The sequence below is a fragment of the Acomys minous genome (genome assembly GCF_964271855.1).
Source record: "Acomys minous genome assembly, chromosome: 4".
Lineage (NCBI taxonomy): Eukaryota > Metazoa > Chordata > Mammalia > Rodentia > Muridae > Acomys > Acomys minous.
In genome coordinates, this window is record NC_140486.1 from 111,346,523 (window position 1) to 111,371,469 (window position 24,947).

Genomic DNA, 24,947 nt, shown 5'->3' on the forward strand with positions numbered 1-24,947 from the left:
CTGGGCAGTGGTGGCACACTTAATCTCCATGAGTTCAAGGCCAGACTAGACTATAGAGCGAGTTCCAGGACAGTCAGAGCTGTTACACAGAGAAACCCTGTCTGGAAAAACAAAAACAAACAAACAAACAAGCAAAAAGTTCAAGGTAAAGCCAGGCACAGTGGTGAACACCTTTAATCTTAGCACTTAGAAGGCAGAGGCAGGAGGATCTCTGTGATTCTAGGCCTGACTAGTCTACAAGGCTACAGTTTCTACAGAGAAACCCTGTCTGGAAAAAAAATTCAAGAGGAGGAAAGCCTGGGCTGCCAGAGACCCTGGCTCAAAAGACCAAAACTGGAGACAAAACAAAACAAACAAAAATGTACCAATGAATATATTCGGTGAAAAATGTTTTTAATTTCGCCTGGGGCTGGAGTACACCAGACTGAATTAACATTGGGATTGGGTGTGGTGAGGTGGTAGGGGTCTGTCTGTTCTTTGTAAGGGAGCAGGTGTGGCTCCTGACTGCTTCTGACCACTCAGATCTCACTAGGACAGCTCACAAAGTGTTTGCTGACAGTCCTTGACACTCAGGGAACACATAGCAGCGTCTGGAGATAGATGTGGACCACTAAAAGTCCCAGCATGCATAGGGAACACTGTGAGACCCAGGGGCACAGCTTCCTTCAGGTAGGTTCCCCAAGCACTCTCTACCCTTCTGCCATGGGAGCCTCCGCCAGGAACAAGCAAAACCAATGTGATCATCTTGCTTCCTGTAGATGAAAGACTGTTTCATTTCGCCTCTTTCCCCGGGTGTCACGTGCAGCAGACCTTGCGTGATCAGGATTCCAAGCCCACAGAACTGGCAGAGGATTGGTAAGTATAAAACACCTGGGCACTGGGGTGGGTGGGCTGTGGCTAGAAGTCATCTCAGCCCCCACTCAGCCAGTGGCCCTCTCATCAGTTGTGTGATGGTGTCTCTCCTCTCAGGCCAAGTCTGCTCATGCATTTAAGGAGCCAGGGGCAAAGGTTCAGCCATACCCATGGTCTTTTCAACCTTCCTGACTGAAGGGCCTCCAAGGCTAGTGCTGCTCCACTGAGCAGACAGGTACAGTGTGTACTCCCTGTGTGTGGACCAAAAGGCACGCTCACCACAGAGCAGTGGGAACCTGGTCATCTGCAGGGTCACAGGCTCAGCCAGGGGCTTATAGGAAGATTCTTTGTGTCATAGCAAGAGTGAAGCCCATGAAAGATGCAGGAGCCCCTGCAGCCATGATCCCTTAGTTACTGCTGTGGGTTCAGAACACGTGGGCCAGTGACATTGGCTGTAAAGTCTGTGATCCTCAGCCAGCTGCCGAATGAGGTGTGGACGGCATGGTTGTATTCTTCTTGACCATGGGACTGGACCAGAGACTCTTCCCACTGTGTGCTAGTGTGCCTGTTGTCCCCAAGAATTCCCCAGCTGTCAGAAATCTGGGAGGTGGCTTGGTGCTAGGAGGGGAGCTAGACTGGGCTGAGGCAGAGCACTGGAGGGGGAGGTAAAAAAAAAAACTCACAGGGTTTAGTCAAGCCTTGGAAGCCATAATACCTACCACGTAGGCAAGGAGGTCAGAGGGAGAGGCAATAGCCCCAATGGACATGGTGTTACTTAGAATTCCACATGTCCCTAGATCTAATCTCAGGGTCCCAAAGAAGTCTCTTCCTCCCTCAACCTCCTGGAAGAGCCTCCATCCAGCTGCAGATACTGGTGGCATCCTAAGAGCATCCTCTTAGCCTGTTGGGGGCAGATGTTGTGAAGCGGAGACCCCCAGAGATCCTACAGCTCGAACATTGGCTAGCTGATGAGAGCAGCCAGAGCTAGGGCTGGGACATGGACAGGCCACACTGGTAAGGACTGGGTCCACCTGCTCTCCACCCCAGATCTCTGTGTCAAAGAGTATAATCACGCCCGAAGCAAGACGTCATCTCAGCTGGGCGTGGTAGCATTTGCCTTTAATCCCAGCACTCAGGAGACAGAGACAGGTGGGTCTCTGTGAGTTGAGGCCAGGCTGGTCTACAAAGTGAGTCCAGGACAGCCAAGCCTACACAAAGGAGCCCTGTCTCAGACGTCATCTCTGTGTACAACGTAGTGCTCTGAAGTTGCTGTAGATCAACTCTCATGTGAGGGTCGTCCAGACCTGGTGGACAGACAATATGAGGAAGGTCCTGGAACCCTGGGTATCTTCTCAGGGACATCCAAGGCTCTCCGTGTCTCTAGATACCCATGCACTCAAGGTCCTTTGTTTCCTGCCCTCAGCCCACAGCCGCAATGGAAGTGGCTGTTATCCAATTTTCCAGAAGACCTTCTCTTAGGACAAGGAGGTGTTGCTAGCTATGAAATATCTGCAGCAGCTGTCCCAGCTCATCCTCCACACCCCAGGGTGAGGTTGCAGACCCCCACTCCTGCACTCCCAGCTCCTTGCCTCGGGGCCCCTCCACCAGCATCTTAGAGCTGTCTATGTGGTGACCTTCAAATTCCCATCTCTACAGGGAGCACTGCAGTGGGGACCAGACCCTCTGGTCACATGCCCACAGTTGCGCCATGGGAGCCTGGAAAGGCTGGGGTCCTCCTGAGCTGTCCTTGCACCCTGGGATGGTAAAGAGTCTGGATGTTTGTTTTCCAGGGCAGGCGTGACCACCTTGGGGAGAGCTAACTGGTCTCCATCCATCTTGAGCCTGAGACATGGAGGATAGTGATGAATTCCAGGAACTGGCACCAGGTCTACCATGACCAGGCCAACAGCTACTCTCAGGGGTAGGACAGATGCTAAACTAGTCTCCCAGGCCTCTCCTGGCCTCCACCTAGATCGGGGAGCCCCTTGGTTCTCTGCAGCTCTCAAGTCCAGGCTCAGCTGGGGCCTTTGCCAACACTGCAGGCCCTGGCTGCGCTCACCGGACCTCTTTGCCCCACCCCTGCCCCACCCCATCCCCACCCTGCCTCTCCAGCCAGCTATGTGGTAGGGCCTTAGGGAAGGACTGAGCCGTGTGTGGCCAAGCTTTTGATCAGAAAGCGGAGCCTGGAAGTTGTGACTCCTCCACTTTTTCCATTTTCACCCAGCTCTCCCCTCCTTAGATGGCCTCTCTGACATCCTAATCTGCACTACCCACCTCTCCACCTGTACCCTGCACCCCAGGCATCCAGGGCTTTTCTTACTACAAAGTACTGGACACATCGCCTTATGTTGCAGTTACTTTTATTGTTGTTATGTCTCTTCAAGGATTGGCGACCCCAAGGGTAGGAAATAGTCTCTGTGCGGAATCTTCATGCAGCCTGAGGTGGATAGAGGTGGAGGCCAAGGGCTGATTTGGGCTGCTTGCTGAGACCCCACAGCCTCCTTGAACAATGCTTAGATTTCCTGTCATGGAAAGAGCATAGGGACCAGTCAAGGCCTGAAAAGCTAAGTTACTTGTGTCCCTATGAAGGGTGATGGTGTGAAGGGGAGTCTGGGACAGCAATGGCCCTCAGCTTTCCAGGTACCATTTGGCATCTCCCCCTGCAAAGGCAGCCGTTGAGAAGCAGAAGCCTGAAGCAAATTCTGAAGGCCAGAGTGTTCTCTCAGGGGTGGCTCCTAGAGCTGAGGGCTGAGCTGATGTCTCAACATTGCATAAAAGAACTACCAACTTGGGGTGCAAAAAAAATCAGTGAAAACTTAGGGTGGAGAACTGTGAACATGGAACTGACAGAGAACAGGAAACAATTAGTGGGAGTGAAGGGAACAAGCAGAGAAGCCCAGCAGGGGACCTGACCATCAGGATGCCACCACGGCAGTCCCTACTACCAGCAGCATGCTGACTAGTAGATGCAGGGACAGCAGGACAGTGGCCTGGCCAGCTGCACCATTTGTGACTTCAGTCTTGCTAGGGGTGGTGACGCTGCTCTGGCCGGCAGGGGGCGCCAGGCCGCAGTCGGTGTAGGGCTCCAGGCAGCCTGCGAAGGCCATCACGTGAGCGATGTAGTTCTGCTCCTGCACTCCGTGCACTAGGTGCGCCTGCGGGCCACGCGCGAATATCGCCACGTCCTCCCCTCCGTGGGTCTCTGACGAGAGGGGTACAGCCGCCTGCTGCCTGTACGAGGGTTCAGCTAGAGAGACAGAGTGTTCAGGGGAGTAGCATCCATCTGCCCTCGTCTCCCCTGCCAGCAGCCCCAGCTAGGCAACCTTGTGGCACTTACCACTCTCAGCTTCGGTGACAGTGGGCCGGGTGCTTGAATTAAGTGCGTAGCCTGGGCCGTTGCCATAGAGAATGGAAGTGTAGGGCTTGCCATCTAGAGCACTGAGTGGGGCCAGACCTGCATGGAGGAAGGAGACATCTTGTCCTCATACTGACTGCAGCTTTTGGTGGGCGAGTGAGCTCATTTTGCCTGCTCAATGGTTAAATTCTCGCAGATCCCTACCCGGCAGGTGCTCTGTGTGTCATTTTGACAGTTGAGGAAATTTGAGGCCTAGCGATATCTAGCCCCATAGCCCTGAGGCAACATCACCTGACACTGTCCCTTGTCCTACCAAAGATGGAGGTCCCCCGCAATGTGTAGCCACCAAAGGCGAAGACGTGGGAATGGTCAGCGGTGATGAGTATTAGTGTGTCCTTCTCACTGGTGAGCTGGCTGGCCTTTTCAATGGCTAAGTCAAACATGACAGCCTCAGTCAGTGCCAGGTGAGCTGTGCCCGCATGATGGCCTTGGTCAATACGCCCCCCTGCAGGAAGCCAGTGATGTGGGAGATACATTAGTTTGCTCTGGACTCCTGCCCCTCCTCTCTTCCGTCAGGTACAACCGCTCACCTTCCACGAAGAGGTAGAAACCCTGCGGGTTCCTGCTCAGCAGGCGCACGGCCACCTCTGTCATCTCCTCCAGGGAAGGGTCTACTGAGGCGTTTCGATTGATGTCATATTTCATTTCTGTCGGCTCAAAGAGGCCTGAGGGGCACAGGAATTCATGGTGACCACCAAGTTGGGAAATGGGGAGGGAGGCTCCAATGGAGGCCATCTGAGAGGTGGCAGGGCAGGGCTAAGGTAGTACCCATGAGGTGAGTCACTTTTGAGTCCTGGGACGCCTGAAGGAGCTCCTGACGGTTCCAAACATACCGGGCCCCCTATGGGGACACAGCCAGTCTTAGCACATAGCCCTGAGAGGCACAGTGCTGCCCTAGGCCCTGCCTTGACCCCTGCCCTGGAGCCCACATCACCGGGTGTTTTTCCAGCCATTCTTCTACCAGGTTCTTGTTATCCAGCCTGGTTCCAGCCTGGTTAGGGTCAGCTGGGTATTCAGGATCATTAGTCCCCTTGGGAAACATGAACTTGCGGCCTCCACCGAGGATCACCTTTGGTCAGAGAACCAGCACAGGTAGAGTTAAGGCTTTATGAGCGCTCTACTTGCTCCTGAAAGACAGCCCTCTGTGTCCACACCATGCCTGGGGGGATGCTTCTCTTGGACGGTCCACATGCTCCCTTACATGTACTCCAGAGGACCTGGAGTTCAGTCTGTTTATGCCTGAGATTGTGGCCAGTCTAAGGCTCACCCCTCAGTCCAACCCTCCCCCTGGCTTTTGGAGCTCACATCGATGTCCATGTTGGAGATGAGTTGTGTGGCAATGTCCTTGCAGCCCTCCTGTACTGCAGAAGAAGGCATGTCTGCGTCCGAGTACCAATTACGGTTCACCGTGTGTGCGTAGGTGCCAGCTGGAGACGCGTGCTGCACTCTGGTCGTGGTCACCACTCCCACAGACTTCCCTGCAGATGATGGAAGATCATCCAGTGGTCCAGGCCTGCCATAGCTCCCAAGCCCAACACCAACCTACCTGCTTTCTTTGCATGGTACATCACTGATAAGACCTCGTTGCCAAATGTGGTGTTGCACTGGTTGAACCGTGCAGCCGCGCTCACACCAATGGTCTTGTAGTTGGCCTTGACGCCACAGAGATAGGCGGTGGCTGTGCCTGCACTGTCTGGGACCTGTCTGTCCACATTGTATGTCTGGTGACAGAGATACTCTCAGCTGTGTGCTACTGGTAGACATTTGTCCCTGCTTCTGGGACATGTCCACCCAGTCCTGGTTGTAAACTTGGGCTCCAGTTCTTCTGGATTCTTCCTTCTCCAGCCATCTCTAATGCTGCTGCACCCTTCCTCCCTCCCCCCTCTCCCCAAAGCCCCCTCCCCAAACATCCCACATCCCAGATATATGTTCCAGTACTCACCTTGGACAGAGCCATGTATGGGAAGCGGTCCATGGCTAGGGGTGTCTCAGGCCCTGAATGTTGTTGCAGCTGTCCCTTTAGGATCCTGGTGGCTGTCACTGTGGGCACCCCCATCCCTGAAGGAACAGAACCTGGTTAAGCCTGAGCTCCCAGGCCTTTCTGGACCCATCAGTGGCCTTGAGTGCCTGGACTGTAAGGCCCTTAGGGTGGGCAAGCCTCACACACTCACCATCCCCCAGGAAGATGATGAGGTTCTTGGCTGATGTCTGAATGGGCTGCAGCTTCCTGGCGACATCCAGGGCCTCCTTTGCCTTTTGGTTCCAGAAGGCTGGGTTCTTCTCCTCCTCTGGCCAAGAGGAAGTAGAGCCATGTTAGTCCTAGTGTGGGTGACAGATTAGTCCTTCTGTGAGAGTCAGAAAGAAGCCTTCTTACCTGGGATGTCGCCAAAGGACATATGTATCCTGAGACCCAAAACCAACAGCAGCACCGAGACTCCCTGCATGGTTGGGACTACTGGTGGGCTGCCCAGCTAGAAAACCAAGGTACCAGCTACAGCTTGCCTGCCTGGGCTCGAGTGAAAGGAGGACTTTGTCCATGGCTGTAAAGGGTTCACGTCCCTCCCCTAGATGCAAAGTCACCCTGGCCCCACCTCTGTCCTGTGAACTGAAGTCTGGCTCTCAGGGTGTGGCTAGGCCAGGGATCCTGTGTCTCCTGAAGGTTGGATGGGAGGCTAGGGGCAACTGATCCTGGAAGAGAAACCTGTGCTGTGTGCTGCTGGGCCACCCACTTCTTGTGGCTGTCTTGTCAGGAATTCCTCACACTCCCTGGGAGGGAGCTGGAGCTGAACGTAAATGGGATTCTGAGCACCCAGCCTAAGCCAGGACTTGGATTTAGTTTCCTGGATCCAGGATGCTCACTGTAAAAGTGAAGGAAACACAGAGAGTGGCCTGAGTACCCTACCAATATAACTGCCTTCTCACTAGCTTTGCCTAAGGCAGGTGGCACACTCAGAATGTGGCCTCAAAGTGACTGCTATGTGGGACAAATAGTGGTGATGGCACTACCTAAGGGGGCACCCTTGTCCATGTCTTCAGTTATTGGTAGTGTGCTGGGCCTGCCCTGTAGATCCCTGAGTGTTTGTCTTTTATGTGTGTGGCAGGATGGAGCGGAACTGCTGTCTTGGACTAGATGTGGTATTGGCTGCATTTTTTCAGAGCAGACTTCAAGCTTGTGTCAGTAAGAGTGACCCCTGTTCCCTCAGGCAGGTAGATGGGGCCTGAGGGTGACTGTATTATCCACCAGCCCTGGGCACACCCAAGCAGCCTCTGATAAGGAGTAAGAGGCAGGTTCAAAAGTATTTCTACAATTTAGCAGTTATGCTTCAGAGAGATAGGAATAGGAATTAAAGCAGAGGCCTTACCAGCTGCCTACAGCAGCACCTGTCCGTAATCTCAGCTCTGGGGAGTCAAAAACGGGGATTGAGTTTGAGGATAGCCTGGGCTAACTTAAGGAGACACTGTCTCAATTAAACAGCAAAGTTTAAAAGTGTCACTTGTGACATAGGAGTGGAGAGGGGACCACTGGGGGTGAGAGGGCACAGGGGAGGGGGAGGTAATGCGGAAGAAAGGGGAGAAATAAATAAAACAAATGTTGTGTGAAAACATGCCATCTTAAAACCGCTTTGTAAATTAATAAAAATGTAAGAGCCGGCTCAGTGGGGCTGCAGAGATGGCTCAGTTTAAGAGTGATTACTGTTCTTGCAGAGGGCCCAAGTTCGGTTCCCAGAACCTGTGTCAGGTGACTCACAAGTTTCTGTAACTCCAGCTCCAAGGGGACCTACTGCCTCCAGTGTCCACAGGCATCCGAATTCATTTGCACACACCACACACGGCCATAATTTAAAATAGAATATTTCAAATGCTAGAAGAAATAGATTTTTAAAAAAGGCAGTGTTTCAGACAACTAGACCTCTGGCCTAAGATTGACAGTCACATGACTCACGGCAACCAAGAGTCAGGGAGCACATACTATGGCTTAGATCGGGTTAGATGTGTCCCACCAAGGCTGAGGTGTTGCAAGCCCAGTCCTAAGTGTGAGGCTGGGCTTGGGGCGGGGGTTGGGGGGGTGGGGGGGCAGGTGAAGAGGAGTGAATGGTGGCTGAGTCAGTGGGATCGCTGTCCTCTGAAGAGGTTAATGTGGTTCTCCTGGGACCCAGAAGGGTGCTGCTATGATGGCATAATGAAAAAGTAAGACCAGAGCCCCAGCCCTTTCTGGGTCCCAGCTTTCCTTGTGAGCCTCCTCTCACATGCAGTAGAGCACTGTGCTGCCATGTGCCCTGTGACATCCCCAGGGGGCTCTTCGCAGAACAGAGCTGAGGTCAGCGCCAGTTCTTGACCTTCCGAATCCTTGAGCTAAGTGACCCTCTTTTCAGTATTTGTTACCCACCTCCAGGCTTCTTCTTATGGCAATGGAGAAGACTCTTGTTGTAATAGCATTTTATATGCATGAATGGCTAAGCAAAATGTACTCCATATACACAGCAGAGGTCATCTACCTCAAAAGGGCGGGGGGGGGGGGGCAGGGATCTGATCAAATACATTGTATACACATATGAAAATGTCATAATGAAACCATTATAATATACAATTGACATATCTCAACAAAACCAAACAAAAGTAGCAGCAGAAAGGAAAAAAAGATGTGTTGTTCACAGTGATAATCCAGTACTCATGAGTGTGAAGAAGCAGGAGTTAGGTGGGTTGTGGGTTCTGCACAATCTGCCTGCTAGAACCCTCAGAACCCCTTGACACCCCGCCTGTGCTGGCCTGCAAGTTCTCCCATCTTTGACCAATCGTATAAGTTTCCTGCCACTGGTAACAGTCAAATTCAGACAAGTTTGTATTCAAGTGTATTCTCCAACATTCCTAGGCATGAAGAGTAGAGGCCAACTTGGCCTGAACGGGTTTGGGTACACATGCAGTAAAACTAAACTGTGCCCCAAGCAACGTTTCAGGAAGAGTCTGTATGTCCTATATTGTGTCTGTGCATAATTGGGTGTGCATATGATTAAAGTCAGATGCACTGTGGGAAGGGACATGGGTAGCAGGAAAATGTATGACCTGACACCTATAATCCAAATAAAAAACCAGACTACACCCCTTAGGTACTGCGGTGGTTTGAATGAAAGTGTGCCCCATAGGCCCATAGGGAGTGACATATTAGGTGTGGCCTTGTTGGAGGAAGCGTGTCACTGAGGGCAGGCTTGGAGGTTTCAGATGCTCAAGCCAGGTCCAGTCTCTCAGCCTCTCCCTCCCTCCCCCGCCCCCCCTTCTGTCTCTGTCTCTCTCTCTTTCGCTGTCTCTGTCTCTCTCTTTCGCTATCTCTGTCTCTCTCTGTCTCTGTCTGTCTGTCTGTCTGTCTGTCTGTCTGTCTGTCTCTCTCTCTCTCTCTCTCTCTCTCTCTGTCTGTCTCTCTCTCTCTCTGTCTCTCTGTCTCTCTGTCTCTCTGTCTCCCCCACTTCCCCCCTTCCTGCCCTCCTTCTTCCATCTCCCTGCTGCCTTCTGATCCAGATGTAGACCTCTCAGCTCCTCCAGCACCATGTCTGCCTGCGTGCTGCCATGCTTCTCATCATGATAATGGACTAAGCCTCTGAACTGTAGAGCTAGCCCTGATTAAATGTTTTCCTTGATAGCAGTGGCTGTAGTTATGCGTCTCTACAGCCATAGAAACCATAACAAAGATGGTGACCAACTCCTTTTTCTTTGGAACTCCGTAAAAAGCCAAGCAATAAGTGGGGCCGTTGAGTACCCTTACTCGGGCAGCCCAGGCTATCCCTTTTGGTCTGATTTTTGTTTTTCAAGACAGGGTTTTTCTTTAGCCCTGGCTATCCTGGACTTGTTTTGTAGACCAGGCTGGCCTTGAACTCACAGGGATCCACCTGCCTCTGTCTCCCAAGTGCTGGGATTAAAGGCGTGCGCCACCACCGCCCGGCCAGGCAATCCCTCTTTAATCTCATTTCACCCTAAACAAAGTTATCCTGCTCCTTGGGAAAGCCCATGTGAGTTAATTATTTTCAGTTCTTTGGATAAGAGGTCCAGACCCACACACAGCTAACAGTGCTGCATAACTCTATGTGTAGGAGGTTTCCAGGAAGTCAAATTCTTAGAAACAATTGAAATCCTAGGGAATGGTTAGGAGGTAGAGGCAAGAGGACTGGGTATTCAAGGTCATCCTACCTTGCAGTCAGCTAAACCCCGGCAAAAATGAAAACCCATGTGGCCATAGTACCACAGGACTTTAATCCCAGCACTGAGGAGGCAGATCTCTGTGAGTTCGAGGCCAGGCCAGCCTGGTCTATGTAACAAGTACCAGGACTGCAAAGGTTACAAAGTAAAATCCTGTCTCAAATAAAATAAAATATAAGCTAAACCAATTAGATGGTGAAATTTTTTATTGTATATGCTTTTAGGTACACTTAAACATATTTCAAAAGATTAAAGGAAAAGAAAAGAGCCTTCTTTGAGTTTTCCTCCCCAGCTACGTTCATCTTTTTCTACCCAGGGCCACAGGCCTAACTCCCAAGCCTCCTCTCACCCTCACTTGCCCCACGGTGCCCCCCATGGCCCCTGCCTTCCCTCGGGCAGAGCTTTCCAGAACCCTCTCTCTCATCTCTACCCCAGATCTGTGCCTGCTGATTCCAAATCACAGAAGCAAGACCTAGGGGGAGTCCTAACAGTGTCCACCACCATAGAGCTGGGATTAGCTCAGCAGCAGAGCACCTGCCTAGCATTCGCAGCCCAAAGTTCAGTTGCCAACGCTACAAAACAACAGGTATTTAACCACCTCCATAGCTGCCACCCGGAATGCTGTGTTATCAAGCTTCGTTAGGGTACATCTATTGTTTTTCACGCTTGTCAAGAAATGATACAGGGTCAAGAGGTATAGGGGTTTAGCAGTTGACAGAGTGCTTATTGCAAAGCATAGAGGCTAATAACTACAACTTTAGCACCCAAGAGGCTGAGGCAGGAGGATTGCCATAAATTCTAGACCAGCCTAGGGGGGGCTGAGGAACTATCTCAGCACAGGTACATAACTGGCATACCGAGTCCATACCCTAGGTTGGATCCTCAGCACTAGAAAAGTATTTTAATTGGCAAATACCAATTATGGATATTGATGTTGGATAGTTGGATCAGTTGATTTGTAGCAATGGAGTCAGAGTAACTGTGCTTCCTGTCTCTTAAGCATTTTTTGTGTTGGGAAACAAAATTCCTGGACTAAAGGTCAGAGATGACTCGCTAGTGAGCAAGCCTTAATCATTTAATTAGTTTTATATCAGGCTATAAATTAAAGGTTCAGAACACCACAGTCTTCAGACAGGAAGCCTTTGATGTGGCACATCCTGCTTTGGTAGAAGTTTTGACCTTACTACAGAGCCACCTGCCACTTTTTAAATTTTGTGTTGTTATTATTATTGTGTGTGTAGCCGAAATGTGGGTATGCCCACGTGAAGGTCAGAGGACAACTTTGTGGAGTTGGTTTTCTCCTTCTGCCTTCCTGTGGAGACATTTCACTCCCTAGAGTCACATGTCATTTAAGGAACAAGATAAAGGGTCGGAGAGAGGGCTCACAGGCTAAGAGCACCGGCTGCTTTTCCAGAGGACCTAGTTCCATTCCAGGCACCCAGGTAGCGGGGCACAGCCATCTGAGTTGCAGGTGATCCAATGCCCTCTTCTGGCCTCCATGGGCACCAGGCACATACATGGTACACAGTCTTGCATGTAGGCAAAACACTCATACACATAAAAAATAATAAAATATTCTTTTTAAAATAAATGATATGGAGAGAACCATATACATTTCACTCAGTTTCCCCCATGACTCTGTCTATGGATGTCGTTCCTATTTCCCCAGTTTGACAGGAATTATTTGTGTGGGGGGCGGAGGTTGAGACCCTAGTCAACCTTATCACTTATATGACTGCCACTCTGCTCAAGTTACCACCCAGCTCCTTCCCCTCCAGACTCCTCTGTAGCCTCCCCTCCTCCTCCCACACCTCATCTTCTGTCCCTTACCTCAGAGAGCTAATATTTGGACCCATTACCTTCAGAGTCTGTTGCTTCTAGTAGGTTATAGCCTCCGGGTCTATCTGTGGACTTTGGAAGGGCTTTTTTCACATGACATGATTCTCTCAGAGTTGGCCAGTCATCATTGCCAGGACACATGGCTGAGATGCATCACCGTGTGACTGAGCATTCACTTCCTGAAGGATTGCTGCTTGTTTCCAGCCTTGGCCTTCATGTATAAAGTGTCGGTGAGCGTGCAGGGTCAGTTTTCTATACGCACACGTTTCTACTCTGTGGAAGGGGTGCCTAGGAGTGCCAGCACTGGCCATGTCATTAGTTAAGCTCCTGGGCTGTTGGTGTGGATTACCTGTGCCATGTCCATCATTTCCATGTGAGGGACCCTTTGTTAAACTCAGGTGAATCAGGTTTAATGACAAACACTTTTACCACCCTGAGCCGTCCCTCAAGTCCCTTAATTGTTTTTTAATTTTTGCATTTTTGTCTTTTGAGACAGGGTCTCACTCTGTAGCCCACGCTGACCCGAAACTCACTGTGTCACCTAGGCTGGCCTTGAACTCTTGACAGCCCTCCCAACTCAGCCTCCCAAATATTGCTAGCCTCCACAATTAGAACAAAGAACAAGGTTTTTAGAAATGAAGATGCAAAGTGGTATTATTAACATTATAATAACTTCAAGTTAGCTGGGCATGGTGACATTAATTCTAGCCCTCAAGAGGCAGAAGTTCAAGACCAGATCATGCAATTGTAGTAGTAGTAATAGTAATGATAATAATAATAGTAATAATAATAATAATAATAAATTTCATTTTGAATAAACATTTTTTAAATATTAACCCAGGCCTAAAAATAACTATAGAGAATTGTATTGGGCGAGATGTTGGTTACCCAGACATTTGGCATAGTCTCTTAACTTTTGTAACTGGGTCTCAGTTACCCCTAAGGAGTTTATCCAGGGACAACATGGACACTCTTTACCACAGTGACAGACACTCAGTAGAAAGGTTCTGATCCAGCTTCACCCTTCAGAGAGAACTTACTGAGCGTTGTTGGCGCCACAGTCCTTGCAGTAGAATCTGGAAAGCTACCCAAGTGACAGATAACCCTCTAATCATGTTTACTGGCCACACCAGAGTCCAAAGGATCTGACAAATATATCAAAGCCAGAGTCCCAGGATCCACCTCACATTGGGCCCCTCCCCCTATGACCTGCAGCACTTAAACATTTGCAAGGGCTGGCGTGAGTGGCTCATTTTGATTCTGTCACACCCTAATTTGTTGTTGCTACTGTCCTCTTGCTGTTGTTAGCTATTTTGACAGGTGTCCCAAGGTGTCTCTTGTGCTCTTTTGTAGTCACACTGTCACCCTCCATCACGATCAGCCAGGCTTCCCTGAGAATGTTCTTCATGTGCCTAGGCAGGGCTGGAGAGCAGGCATACACTGTGTGTCACCTGCAGTGATCAAAGGATGCTTTATCCACAAAGTCTATGGATACCCTCCAGCCATGTGGAACCACCTAGGCTCCTGCCTACATCTCCATGCCTGGGTCACATGACTGGTGACAGTCCCGCTTTGCCCACCTCCCCCCCCCCCCCGATCGTATGGCAGCAACAATTCTGCCGCAGGTAGAGGTACAGCTCCATTACTTCCATGAGTGGGTAATCCTTACATGGGGGTCTGGTAGGCAGACAGTGGGGTGGGGGAGGGTGGGCCTCAGCCTAGCCAGAGTGGTGGTGACCTTTCCATCCCTGTGATGTGGCATGTCTCACATGCCAGGCCTGTCCATGCATTTCTGTGACCAAGGGAGGAGCCTAGGCCACCCCTCTGTCCTTCCCAGCCTGACTGACTGAGGGGGGCGGCCTACAGGAAAGGCTGTCATGGGCAGTGGGCGGTTGATACACTGTATGCATTGTGTCCTGGTTGTGGGTGACCATGAAGCAGTGCTCAGGGCGACAGAAGCTGGGCCACCTGCAGGCTCTGTGCAATACCCCATGAAATTTCCAGAAGCAATTTAGACATAATTGTTAAGAACAAGTAAATGAGCTGAATATAAATGGGATGAGCAATTTATAAACGTATTCACCATGTTACTGGAGGCAGAGGCTTGCCTCTCAAAGGCCAATGTTCAGGGCTTGGGAGCTGACAGGGGCGAATCAGGCTTGTTCAAGGGTTGTCCATCTTGAGAAGAGAGAGGGGCCATTGTCTCAATTTGAGGGCTCCGGGAGTATGGCAAGCAGGCGTGTGCAATGGTTCTCAACCTTCCTAATGCTGTGACCCCTTAATACAGTTCCTCATGTTGTGGTGACCCCCAATCATAAAATTATTTTCGCTACTACTTCATAACTGTAAGGTTTCTACTGTTATGAATGGTAATGTAAATATCTGATATCCAAGCCCCAAGGAGTCGTGACCCACAGGGTTATAGGGACCAGAACCACTGGCTTATAGGGAGATGAAGCAGAGCAGGAAGGCTGCGTACTGAAGTCTTGTTCATACAGGGCATGAGCCTCTTCTTTACTCCTCTGTTGGAACACTGAGGTGAACCCCAGCCTCTTGAAGCCAGTTCCTGCAGTTCCTCTTTTTTTTTTTTTTCCCCTTGAGACAAAGTCAACCTCTGAAACTCAGGCTGCCATGGAACTTGCTATATAGCCCAGGCTGGCCTCGAACTTGCAGCAGCTCCTCCTGCCTGTTTCCCAAGTGCTGGGGTTACAGGCATGCACCACCACTCCCGGATAGTTACAGTCTTCACCATCTGGGCAGGGTTTCTCATCAGTAAAGCATTAGGAAGGGATGAAAGGGCCAGGGGAGGAGGCAGCAAAGGGCACCCCTGGGCATTTTTAGCTTCAAACCCCTTTCAGGGCAGCAGTGGTGGCAGGAGATTAAGAGGGAATATAACTCTTACAGAGAACTGGCTATCACAGCAGAGGGCTCACAGCTAATTGTAGTTCCAGCTCCCAAGGACTCTAACACCCTCATCTGGCCTCCTTGGGCACCTGCATGCAGAGGAATTTTAATGCAGCCACATGGCTACTCTGGATGGAATATGGACACGCCTTTAATTCCTGGAGACAGGGGTAAGTAGATCTCTGGTTTAGAACAAGTTTCCGAGTATAGAAAAGCTTAGGTCCAGGCGTGGCGGTAGACGCCTTTAATCCCAGCACTCAGGAGACAGGCAAGCAGGTCTCTGTGTTCTAGTCAGTGCTGATCAGGCAGTCCAGCTGAGTCAGGGAGCTGAGAGCCAGTGCAGTGGAGTGGAGTTCATGGCAGTTCAGCTTGTGGAGTCCAGAGGCAGTTTTACCAGGAGAGTTTTACAGAGACAGGTTGAAGAGAAAACAAGCCAGACAAAGGTAAAGGCAGAACAAGCCACAGAATTAAAAGGAGCCAAAAGATTACAACAGATTGCTAGAGTTAGTTTGAGGCCAAGCAGAGCAACTCGGTGAGAAACTGAGAGAAGCCAGATTAAATAAATCAACTGTGAGAGGAGTTTGAGCCAGAACAGCTGAGTTGAACCAGCCAGAGCTCAGAAAGGACAAGAAAGAGTGAGCTTATTCAGCAGTAAGTTTCAGAGGCTGAAAACATTCTAGCCTTAAGTGAGGTTGTACGGAGCCTAGAAGCTTCCAGGACTAGGCCTAGGTTAGCAAACAGACAGTAAGCCTCCCAGACAACAATTAAATCAGGCAAATAAAAGTTACTTTATGGGCACGCTTATGTTCTCACACACAAATAAAAATTAATTTTAAAAAATTCCAAAACCAGGAAGATAAAGATGCTTGTAATCCCAGGATTCAGGGTGCTGAGGCAGAAGGATGAGGAGTTTTATGACAGCTTGGGCAAGTAGTTTCAAAAATGTTTTATGTTATACCAATTTAAGTTCATATTAATTAGATATCTAGGCCATTTCCAAATAAGTTAAATTCCTAGCCAGACATCATCATGTGCACCTATAGTCCTGAAACTCAGGAAGCTGAGACAGAAGAATTTCCTTGAGTTTGAGGTCTTATCTCAAAAATAACATTCTAAACCTCAATTATTAAGCTTAAGTTTAAGATTTATACTTTTTATTACATGTCTTCGGTTTTGTGTGTGTATCCATGCTTGCATGCCTCAGGGCCATAGCACATGCGTGGAGTCCAGAGGCCATCTTTTGGTTTGTTTGTTTGTTTGTTTGTTTTTTGTTTTTGTTTTTCAAGACAGGGCTTCTCTGTGTAGCTTTGGCTGTCCTGGACTCACTTTGTAGATCAGGCTGGCCTCAAACTTACAAAAATCCACCTGCCTCTGTCTCCTGAGTGCTGGGATTAAAGGCGTGCGCCACCACTGCCTGGCTGTCCAGAGGTCATCTTTATAGGTCTGGGTTCTTTCCACCCCACAAATCTCAGAGATCAAACTCAGGTCACTGAACTCAAAAGTTTCTCTACCTGCTGAGCTATCTCCCTGTCCCCTTTAGTTTTTTATAATATGGAAAATAGACCAATATATTTTGATTTGTTAGGAAATTCATTCTGTGCCAGGCAGTAGTGGCGCCTGCAGAGGCAAGCAGATCTCTGTGAGTTCGAGGCCAGCCTGGTCTACAGAACGAGTTCCAGGCCAGTCAGGGCTACACAGAGAAACCTTGTCTAAAACAACGAACAAACAAACAAACAGAAAGAAAGAAAAAAATTCATTCTGTTTCCACATTTGAAAATTATGGCCATTTGGGAGACAGGGACAGGAGGATTGCTGCATTTGAGACCAGCCTGACCTACGTAGTGAGTTTCAAGCCCAAGTTAGACCTCAAACCCCTCCAAAGAAAGGAAAGAAATAAAGAGGATGGGGGATTTCTTTTTTTCAAGATTTATTTCATCATAATCATTATCACTGTTGTTGTTGTTATTATTATTATTATTATTTGTTTTTGTTGTTGTTGTTGTTGTTGTCTGTGGGTACATACACAAGAGTACAGGTGCCTGAGGAGCCCAGAGTGTCGGATCCCCTGGAGCTGGAGTTACAGGTGGTTGTGGGCCTCCCAACTGTGGATACTGGGAACTTGGGTCCTCTGCAGGAGCAGTGCCAACTCTTAACTGCTATCTCTTTAGGCCCATGGGAGGGTGATTTCTAATAATATGGCATAAGTCTCCTGAAGGCCTGCTTCACAAAGCTAAAAACAAGAAAAGAAACAGCTCTGTATGTGAGGGAAGTGAGTATACTTGATATATTTAAGATTTTTTTCTTTATTATGTGTACAGCACATGTATGCTTGTGTGCCAGAAGAGGCCACCAGATCTCATTATAGATGGTTGTGAGCCACTGTGTGGGTGCTGGGAATTGAACTCAGAACCTTTGCGAAAGCAGCCAGTGCTTTTAACCTCTGAACCATCTCTCCAGCCCCATGAGCCACACTTTAAAAGGGAAACTATAGACTCTAAAGACGTATCAAGAAACAATAAATGGCATTCCTTTTTTTTTAAGTTTTTATTTTTTTTAATAGTTTATTTATTTGCATTGGTGTTTTAGCTGCATATATGTCTGTGAGATGTGGTCGGATCCTCTGGAATTGCTGTTAAGATGGTTGTGAGCTGCCATGTGGGTGCCGGGAATTGAACTCGGGACCTCTGAAAGAGCAGCCAGTGCTCTTAACCACTCAGCCATCTCTCCGGCCCCGGCATTCCTTTTTGAGATAGCTTCTCACGTAGCTCAAGCTGGCCTCAAACTCTCTGTGTGGCAGGGGACAGCCTGGAACTTCTGATCCTCAGGCATCTGTATCCTGAGTGCTGGGGTTGTGAGGATACACCGCCACACCCCTGTGCTTGCCTGGCGGGTACTCTACTGGCTTATCCACAGTCCTAGGCTAGAAATTGTGTTTTAATCCTAAATCCTTAATGCAGAATAGTAGCATTAGTGGTTTATATAGATGGCTTACAAATAGTTGGGACAGCATCAAGTGTGTATTATGAACTGCCTGGGACAAGATCCTTTACTGGGATGTCAGCTCAAATCAGGAAGAAGCTGAGCAAGCAAGTGAACAGGCTACTGACTCAGCCACAGGAGGCAGGGGAGGAGCAACTGGATGACAGCAGCTCACTATTCACAAGATGCTTTCCTTCTGTGTGCCCGCACCCAGCTGCTGAGTTACGCTTACAGCCAGTATTACCCTCTTGCATATATGTCTTGGCTTCATGGATTAGCTTGGGCCTTGTGAGGGACTAGAGCTGAGGAAACACAGGACAGATAAAGAAACACACATAACCCAAAGGGGTTGTTCACCCTATGTTCTAGTCTTTCCCATAAGACTGATTTTTTAATTCATAAATTTATTTGATTGGTTTGTTTGTTTGTTTGTTTGTTTTTGGTTTTTTGGTTTTTTTTTTTTTTTTTGAGACAGGGTTTCTCTGTGTGGTCTTGGCTTTCCTGGAACTCTCTCAGTAGAGCAGGCTGGCCTTGAACTCACAGAGATCCACCTACCTCTGCCTTCAGAGTGGCTTTATTTTTATATTTCAAGACAGGGTCTTACTATGTAACCCACTTGGTCTCAAGCTCCTTAACATCCATCCCCAGTCTCCTGAGTGCTAGGACTATGGGCCTGTCCCACCACACTTGTTTGGTCTCCTTAGAATAGGAAATTATGACAGTTTTGTTTTGTTTTTTAATCTTTTAAGCAGTCAGCCTAGAAATCTAAGACTTTTTTGTTTTGTTTTGCTTTGCTTTGTTTTGTTTTTCAAGACAGGGTTTCTTTGTGTAGCCTTGGCTGTCCTAGACTGACTTTGTAGACCAGGCTGGCCTCGAACTCACAGAGATCTACCTGCCTCTACCTGCTGGGATTAAATGTATACGCCACTATGCCAGGCTGAAATCTAAGATTTCACTCCATCCTCTGGCTTGGAGTGTTCTTCTAATGGCTGAAATCTAAGATTTGAGGTTACATTATTTTGTGTGTAATGCTTTTTTTTAACCCCCTTTGAGACAGGGTCTTTTTAATGGCTGTTCTGAAATTCATTATATAGACCAGACTGTCCTTGAATGCACAGAGATCTACCTGCCTCTGTCTCTGCCACTGGAGTGCTGGGATTAAAAGCCTGAACCACCACAGCAGGCTGGCTTTTGTTTTTGAAATAGAATATCGTGTAGCCTAGGCTGGTTTTGAATTTGATAAACTAGCTGAGAATAGCCCTGAACTCCTTCATATCTTCCTATTTCTACCCTTCTCTCGTGCTGGGATCACAGGGCTATGCCACCATGCCTGGAGTGCTCTTCTTCTTCTTCTTCTTCTTCTTCTTCTTCTTCTTCTTCTTCTTCTTCTTCTTCTTCTTCTTCTTCTTTAATTAATTAATTATTTTATTTTATTTTTGGTTTTTTGAGACATGGCTTCTCTGTGTAGCCTTGGCTGTCCTGGACTCGCTTGGTAGACCAGGCTGGCCTCGAACTCACAGAGATCCTCCTGCCTCTGCCTCCCGAGCCCTGGTATTAAAGGCATGCGCCACCACACCCGGCTTGGAGTGCTCTTCTAAAGGTTTCTTCATAAGTGTTCTTTCAAAATGGCCCTAGTTAACTAAGTGCTTTACAATTTTCATATATTTGGCAAACTTCCCCAAATCAAAATTTCCCCCTTGTTCTAATTCGTGTGTGTATGCACATGCATGCACGCATGCATTCATACAGCACAAGTGTAGAGGTCAGAGGACAACTCTGTGGAATCTGTTCTCTCTGCCTTCACGTGGGTCCCAGGGATTGAACTCAGATTAGTCAGGCTTGGCAGCAAGTGCCTTTACCCACTGAGCCATCTCATCAGGCCCCTTGTCTACAAGGAATTTTGGGATTTTTCAGATAGTCCCTAAAAGAGTACAAAAGACTTGCACTTATATAAATGAATTTTTATATGAATGATGTTTTGAATGCATTATTAAGATATGATCCAAATTTGTATGAGAGTCATAACGCCCTCTCTCTCTCTCTCTCTCTCTCTCTGTGTGTGTGTGTGTGTGTGTGTGTGTGTGTGTGTGTGTTGTTTTGTTTTTTGTCTGTTTTTCAAGACAGGGTTTCTCTGTGTAGCCGTGGCTGTTCTGGACTGGCTTTGTAGACCAGGCTGGCCTCAAACTCACACCGATTCGCCTGCCTCTGCCTCCCTGAATGCTGGAATTACAGGCATGCACCATTGCACCTGGCAACAGTCATAATTCTGTTAATGTTTTTTGAGAAAGGAATTCATGATGTAGCCCCTGCTGACCTGGAACTTGCTATGCAGTCTAGGTTGGCCTTGAACTCTTGATGATCCTCATGCATCTGCCTCCCAGGGGCCGGGGATACAATCACACCTGGCTGCAGCGTTAAATTTTGTAGGCTGAAGAATAATGAGTGTCTTTCATTGGGAACTATCAGATCTTTCTGTATCACTGGTTTTCTTGGGCTCAATTACTTTATTCTGTGTCTTTCTGGATGCTTTCTGCATGCATTAAAACCTTCAAGCGGTGTCTTCTGAAAGGTTGCCGGGAAGGATGAGGTATTCTAGAAATGTGAATTTTTAATAACTTCCAACTGGAGAAGAATTTTCCAGAACTCCTTGGCAGAAATTGGTGAGTTTACGAAACCACTAACCCAATGGCAGGCAGAAAAAGAATTGGTAAATGTGAGATCGAATTCATTAATAAAATAGTTGGGGGATCTAGGCGTGGTGGCGCACGCCTATAATCCCAGCACTGAGAGGCAGAGGCAGCAGGATTGCAAGAGTGAGCACAGCATGAGATGTAAGGCCCTATATCTCAAAGACAACAAAAGGAACAAAATTAAAAGTGAAGAAGGTAGCTGGGTGTAGTGGCACATGCCTTTAATCCCAGCACTCTGGAGGCAGAGGCAGGCGGATTGCTGAGTTCGAGGCCTGGTCTACAAAGTGAGTCTAGGACAGCCAAGACTATACAGAGAAACTCTGTCTCAAAAACCAAAAAAAAAGTGAACAAGGTGCCAGGTGTAGTGGCCCATACCTGTAGCCTTAGTGCTCAGGAAGTTGAGGCAAGAGGGTTGCCACAAGTTAGAAGTCACCATGGTCTACATCATAAGTTTAAGGCTAGATTACCTTAAAAAAAAAACCGAAAGGAAAATAGCACAGTTTCAAGTATTCCACTACAGTAACAGCAAACAGAAGGATAGAAGTGCTTATTGTGGAAATATTATCTCAGAAAATAGAAACATACTGCTACGATGTGGGTGTGATTTATGTATCTTGAGTGTCTCTCCAGGTTTCCTGAGTTGAAAGCAGTGTGGTCCCCAGTGTGGCAATGGTAAAAGGCAGTGGGCGGGACCTATATATGAGGTCTTATCAATAGATTGATCCACTGATGGGTTCACAATTTGATGGACTCACTGGAAGGTGGTAGGCACCATGTAGCTGGAGGAGGTGGGTCCTGGGGGGGGGGGGTGTACATGAGAGGGGTGCATCCTGCCCCAGGTCCATCCTTGCTCTCTTTTCCTTTGTGCTTCATGGCTGTCATGAGGAGACCAGCTTTACTCCACTATGCCAGCTAGGAATGGTGGCTGCTCACACTTCTAATCCCAGGGAGGATGTAGCTGGAGGATACACAGGAACTGGAGGCCAGTCCAAACTCCACAGTGAGTTCCAAGCCTACCCCAGCTGCAGAGTGAGAGTGTGCCCCAAATAACAACAGTAGTAGCAGCAGCAGCAGCAGCAGCAGCAGCAGCAGCAGTAGTAGTCTTTTTCTCAGCTATTTTGTCTTAACAATGGAAAACTAAATAACACAAGATCTGTGAAGGGAAACTCAGAAAACCTCTGAAGTTTTCTGGTTTTCAAATTTCTTTACCTCAAATCAAGTCATATGCCAAGAGCATACAGACTGGGCAGGGAGGATGGCTCAGTGGGTAGAGGCAGTTGCTGCCACGCCTGACAACCTGAGTGTGACTCTGGAACCCACACGCGTTGAAGGGAAAAAAATGGCTACAGTAGTTGTCCTCTGACCACAATGTGTACCAGGAGCATGTGCATGCGTGTGCGTGTGTTTGCATAAACACACACACACACACACATACTCAAAGAACAATTGTTGTAAGTGACTCTGAGTGTCTATTTAGGATTCTTGGTTTGTTTGTTTGGGTGCTTGGGGTAGAAGTGGGAGAATGGCTGGTAGCAAACGAGTTGGATCAACAGTGTGTCCCAAGGGCTAGGAATATAGTTTATTTTTAATTGTATGTGTGTGTGTATGTATGTATGTATGTATGTATGTATGTATGTATGTATTAGTTTTTGAGACAGGATATAGTCCTGGCTGCCCTGGAACTCACTCTATAGACCAGGCAGGCCTTGAACTCTCAGAGATCTTCCTACCTCTGCCACTCAGGTGGCATGGGCCACCACCATCCATTGGGAATATACTTTAATTGATGGCTAGCATGCATGGAAACCCTGGGCTTGATCCCCAGGATAGCATAAAACTGAGTGCTGTATTATATTACATGCCTGTAACCCCAGCCTTTAGGAGATGGAGGCAGAGGGATTAAAAATTCCAAGATATCCTTTGTTGGCTACACATCAAGCTGAAGGTCCGCCTGGGTTACATGAGACTCTGTTACTACATAAAATAATAGGTGCTGAAAAGATAATATATTGAAGGCTTGGCCTCCAGTATAGCAGTGTACAGAGTTAGCATTTTTTTGTTTTGTTTTCTCTTTTGAGACAGGCTGGCCTCAAATAACACAGGCTGGTTGTTATTTGGTAAAAGAAAAAGTGAACTAATTAGACTAAGCTAGGTATGGGGCACACTCCTCGGATCCCAGCAGGTTGCTGAAGTAGGAGGAGTTTGAGTTCAGGGCTAACCTGTGCTACACAATGAATTTGATACCAGTCTAGGTCACATAATAAGCCTAATCCTCTCTTTTTTCTTTCCTTTCCTTTTCCTTTCTTTCTTGTTTCTTTTTTTTTTTTTTTTTTTTTTTTTTTTTTTTTTTTTTAGGGAGGGTCTACCTTTTTGCCTGGCTGGTCTGGCATTCGATATGTAGACCAGGCTAGCCTCAAATTCACAGAGATCCACCTACCTCTGTCAAGGGTTAAAGCTATGTGCCACCACACCAGTCAAGACCTCATTTTTTTAAAACCCCCAAACAATGACAAAGTACAATAACTAATTAGGCTTACTTGATATATTGAATTAAATGGGAAAGTTGTCAAGGAGGAAGTAATGATAAGCCTGGTGAGTTAATTTGCATAAGTGTGTTACTAATATGTGTCTCAAAAGTTGGACAAAATTCATACAGATCTGACAGTCTGGTGCACTATCACCGTAGTTTGTTATCTTCAAGCATACGCAGAAGAAATAACTGAATTTCCGCATTCACAGATGGTTGTTTACATGGTAATTTCCCAAGCAACCATCAACCTAACATGTTTTGTTCTTGAGGAGAGCCTCAGAAAAAATTATGACAACTTCCTGATGACTTTAAGATGGAGCCATGGGACCACAGAGAAGTCCCAGGGTGCTTCCCAAGAAACCAATTGGTTTAGACCCAATAACCCAAAGTGGGCAGAGCAAGAATTCATTAAGGCCAGGTATGTGGTGCAGGCCAGATCCCAGCACACAGGAGGCTCGAGTTCCAGCCTGGGTTACACATCTAAAAGACAAGTTATTAAATACCAAGAAAATATTTTAGTAGATTTTCCCTCCCACTTTCTTCCTCCCTTCCTTCCTTATTTCTTCTTTTCTGTTTGTCTGTCTATCTTACTTCCTGTATCCTGTATCCCAGGCTGGTATCAAACTCCCAATGTAGCCAAGGGTGACCTGGGAACTGATCTTCCTTCCCATGTTTCCTGAGTTCTAGAATACGGGTACGCACACCTAGGGTTTGTGTGGTGTTGGGGGCTTAAACCCAGGGGCTCCCTGCATGATGGGCAAGTACTCTACCAACTGAGCCACATCTCCTGTACCCCCACCTCTGATTTGTTTTAGGTTTTGGGGGGCCTAGGCAGGCAGGTTTTTTCATGCTATGTCAGCAAGTCCTAAACTAGTGTTTGAACACTTGGTCCTCAGCTGATGATGCTGACTGGGGACAGTGTAGAACCTTTGGAACTTAGGGCCTATGGAATGGATCTAGGCCATGGAGTGAGACTTGAGGCTTATAGCCCAGGCCTGATTCAGGTCTTTTTTTGTTTGTTTGTTTCTTGGCCTGCCATAATGTGAGGAGCCTCTACCACACATTCCTACCATTGCAAACTCTGCCACAACTTCTCTGCCATGGTGGTTTGCATCCCTTACGCCTCGAGCGAAAATAAGCCTCTTTACCTTTTGGCTATTTCTGCTAATGATAGCAACGAGAATGCCGTGACCAAATTCAAAAGAAAAATAAATGGTGTCAGGTGTGGGGGTGCACACTAAGGAGACACAGAAGCAGACAAGTCTTTGTAAGTTCAAAGCCAGCCTGATCTACATTGCAAGTTCCAGGCCAGTAAGAGCTATGTAGGGAGACCCTGTCTCAAAGGAAGACAACAAACAAGCCAGACTCCCTGTGTCCTTAAAACTCTGTTATAGGCACTTCCTCCCAGGGTGTTTGCCCAGCATGTGCAAAGTCCCAGGTTGGATTCCCCAGCACCACACACACACACACACACACAAAGAAATAAATAAAGTAAAAACATATAAATAAGGCAGAGTGTGCTGGCACATCCTTATCTTAGTAGTTAGGAGGT

At 48.0% G+C, this 24,947-nt stretch overlaps 2 protein-coding genes across 12 annotated transcripts in view; one reads left to right on the forward strand and one right to left on the reverse strand.

Moving 5' to 3' along the window:
- Positions 1-244: 244 nt before the first annotated feature.
- Positions 245-24,947, forward strand: part of LOC311596979 (intestinal-type alkaline phosphatase) — a 33,497-nt gene continuing 8,794 nt past the window's right edge. Inside the window, exons 1-4 of one of the 9 annotated variants that reach the window (XM_084780944.1) lie at positions 8,469-8,585; positions 10,889-11,039; positions 15,197-15,366; positions 21,782-21,865. In XM_084780944.1, coding sequence (XP_084637070.1) covers positions 15,306-15,366; positions 21,782-21,865 — 145 coding nt within the window. In that variant the 5' untranslated portion in view covers positions 8,469-8,585; positions 10,889-11,039; positions 15,197-15,305. Of the gene's footprint in view, positions 381-587; positions 670-758; positions 856-8,468; positions 8,586-10,888; positions 11,040-15,196; positions 15,367-21,723; positions 21,866-24,947 lie in introns of those variants that run through there. The other 8 variants (XM_084780945.1, XM_084780942.1, XM_084780948.1 and 5 more) reach the window with 8 other exon arrangements.
- On the reverse strand, positions 3,244-8,755 carry LOC311596980 (intestinal-type alkaline phosphatase 1-like). 3 transcript variants are annotated; one of them, XM_084780953.1, is made up of 14 exons: positions 8,016-8,271; positions 7,630-7,666; positions 6,642-6,738; positions 6,439-6,555; positions 6,210-6,325; positions 5,814-5,988; positions 5,573-5,745; positions 5,202-5,336; positions 5,036-5,108; positions 4,798-4,932; positions 4,521-4,712; positions 4,190-4,306; positions 3,798-4,099; positions 3,244-3,374 (listed from the first exon to the last, which is right to left on the reverse strand). In XM_084780953.1, the coding sequence occupies exons 1-14, from the start codon at positions 8,069-8,071 to the stop codon at positions 3,366-3,368; spliced, it is 1,734 nt and encodes a 577-aa protein (XP_084637079.1). In that variant the 5' UTR covers positions 8,072-8,271; the 3' UTR covers positions 3,244-3,365. The 3 variants fall into 3 exon arrangements, with proteins under 3 accessions (XP_084637079.1, XP_084637078.1, XP_084637080.1); XM_084780952.1 differs by having other exon boundaries at positions 3,252-4,099; XM_084780954.1 differs by lacking the exons at positions 6,642-6,738; positions 7,630-7,666; positions 8,016-8,271 and adding an exon at positions 8,655-8,755 and having other exon boundaries at positions 3,252-4,099; positions 6,439-6,586.

Excerpts from the sequence above, each read along its gene's own strand:
- LOC311596980 (XM_084780952.1), bottom strand. The coding sequence starts at position 8,071 with ATGCCTGTGGACACTGGAGGCAGTAGGTCCCCTTGGAGCTGGAGTTAC. Across the intron at positions 6,739-7,629 it reads GGTGCTGCTGTAGGCAGCTG|CTGGGCAGCCCACCAGTAGT; the intron begins GTAAGGCCTCTG and ends TTGGTTTTCTAG. Across the intron at positions 6,326-6,438 it reads CATCATCTTCCTGGGGGATG|GGATGGGGGTGCCCACAGTG; the intron begins GTGAGTGTGTGA and ends CTGTTCCTTCAG.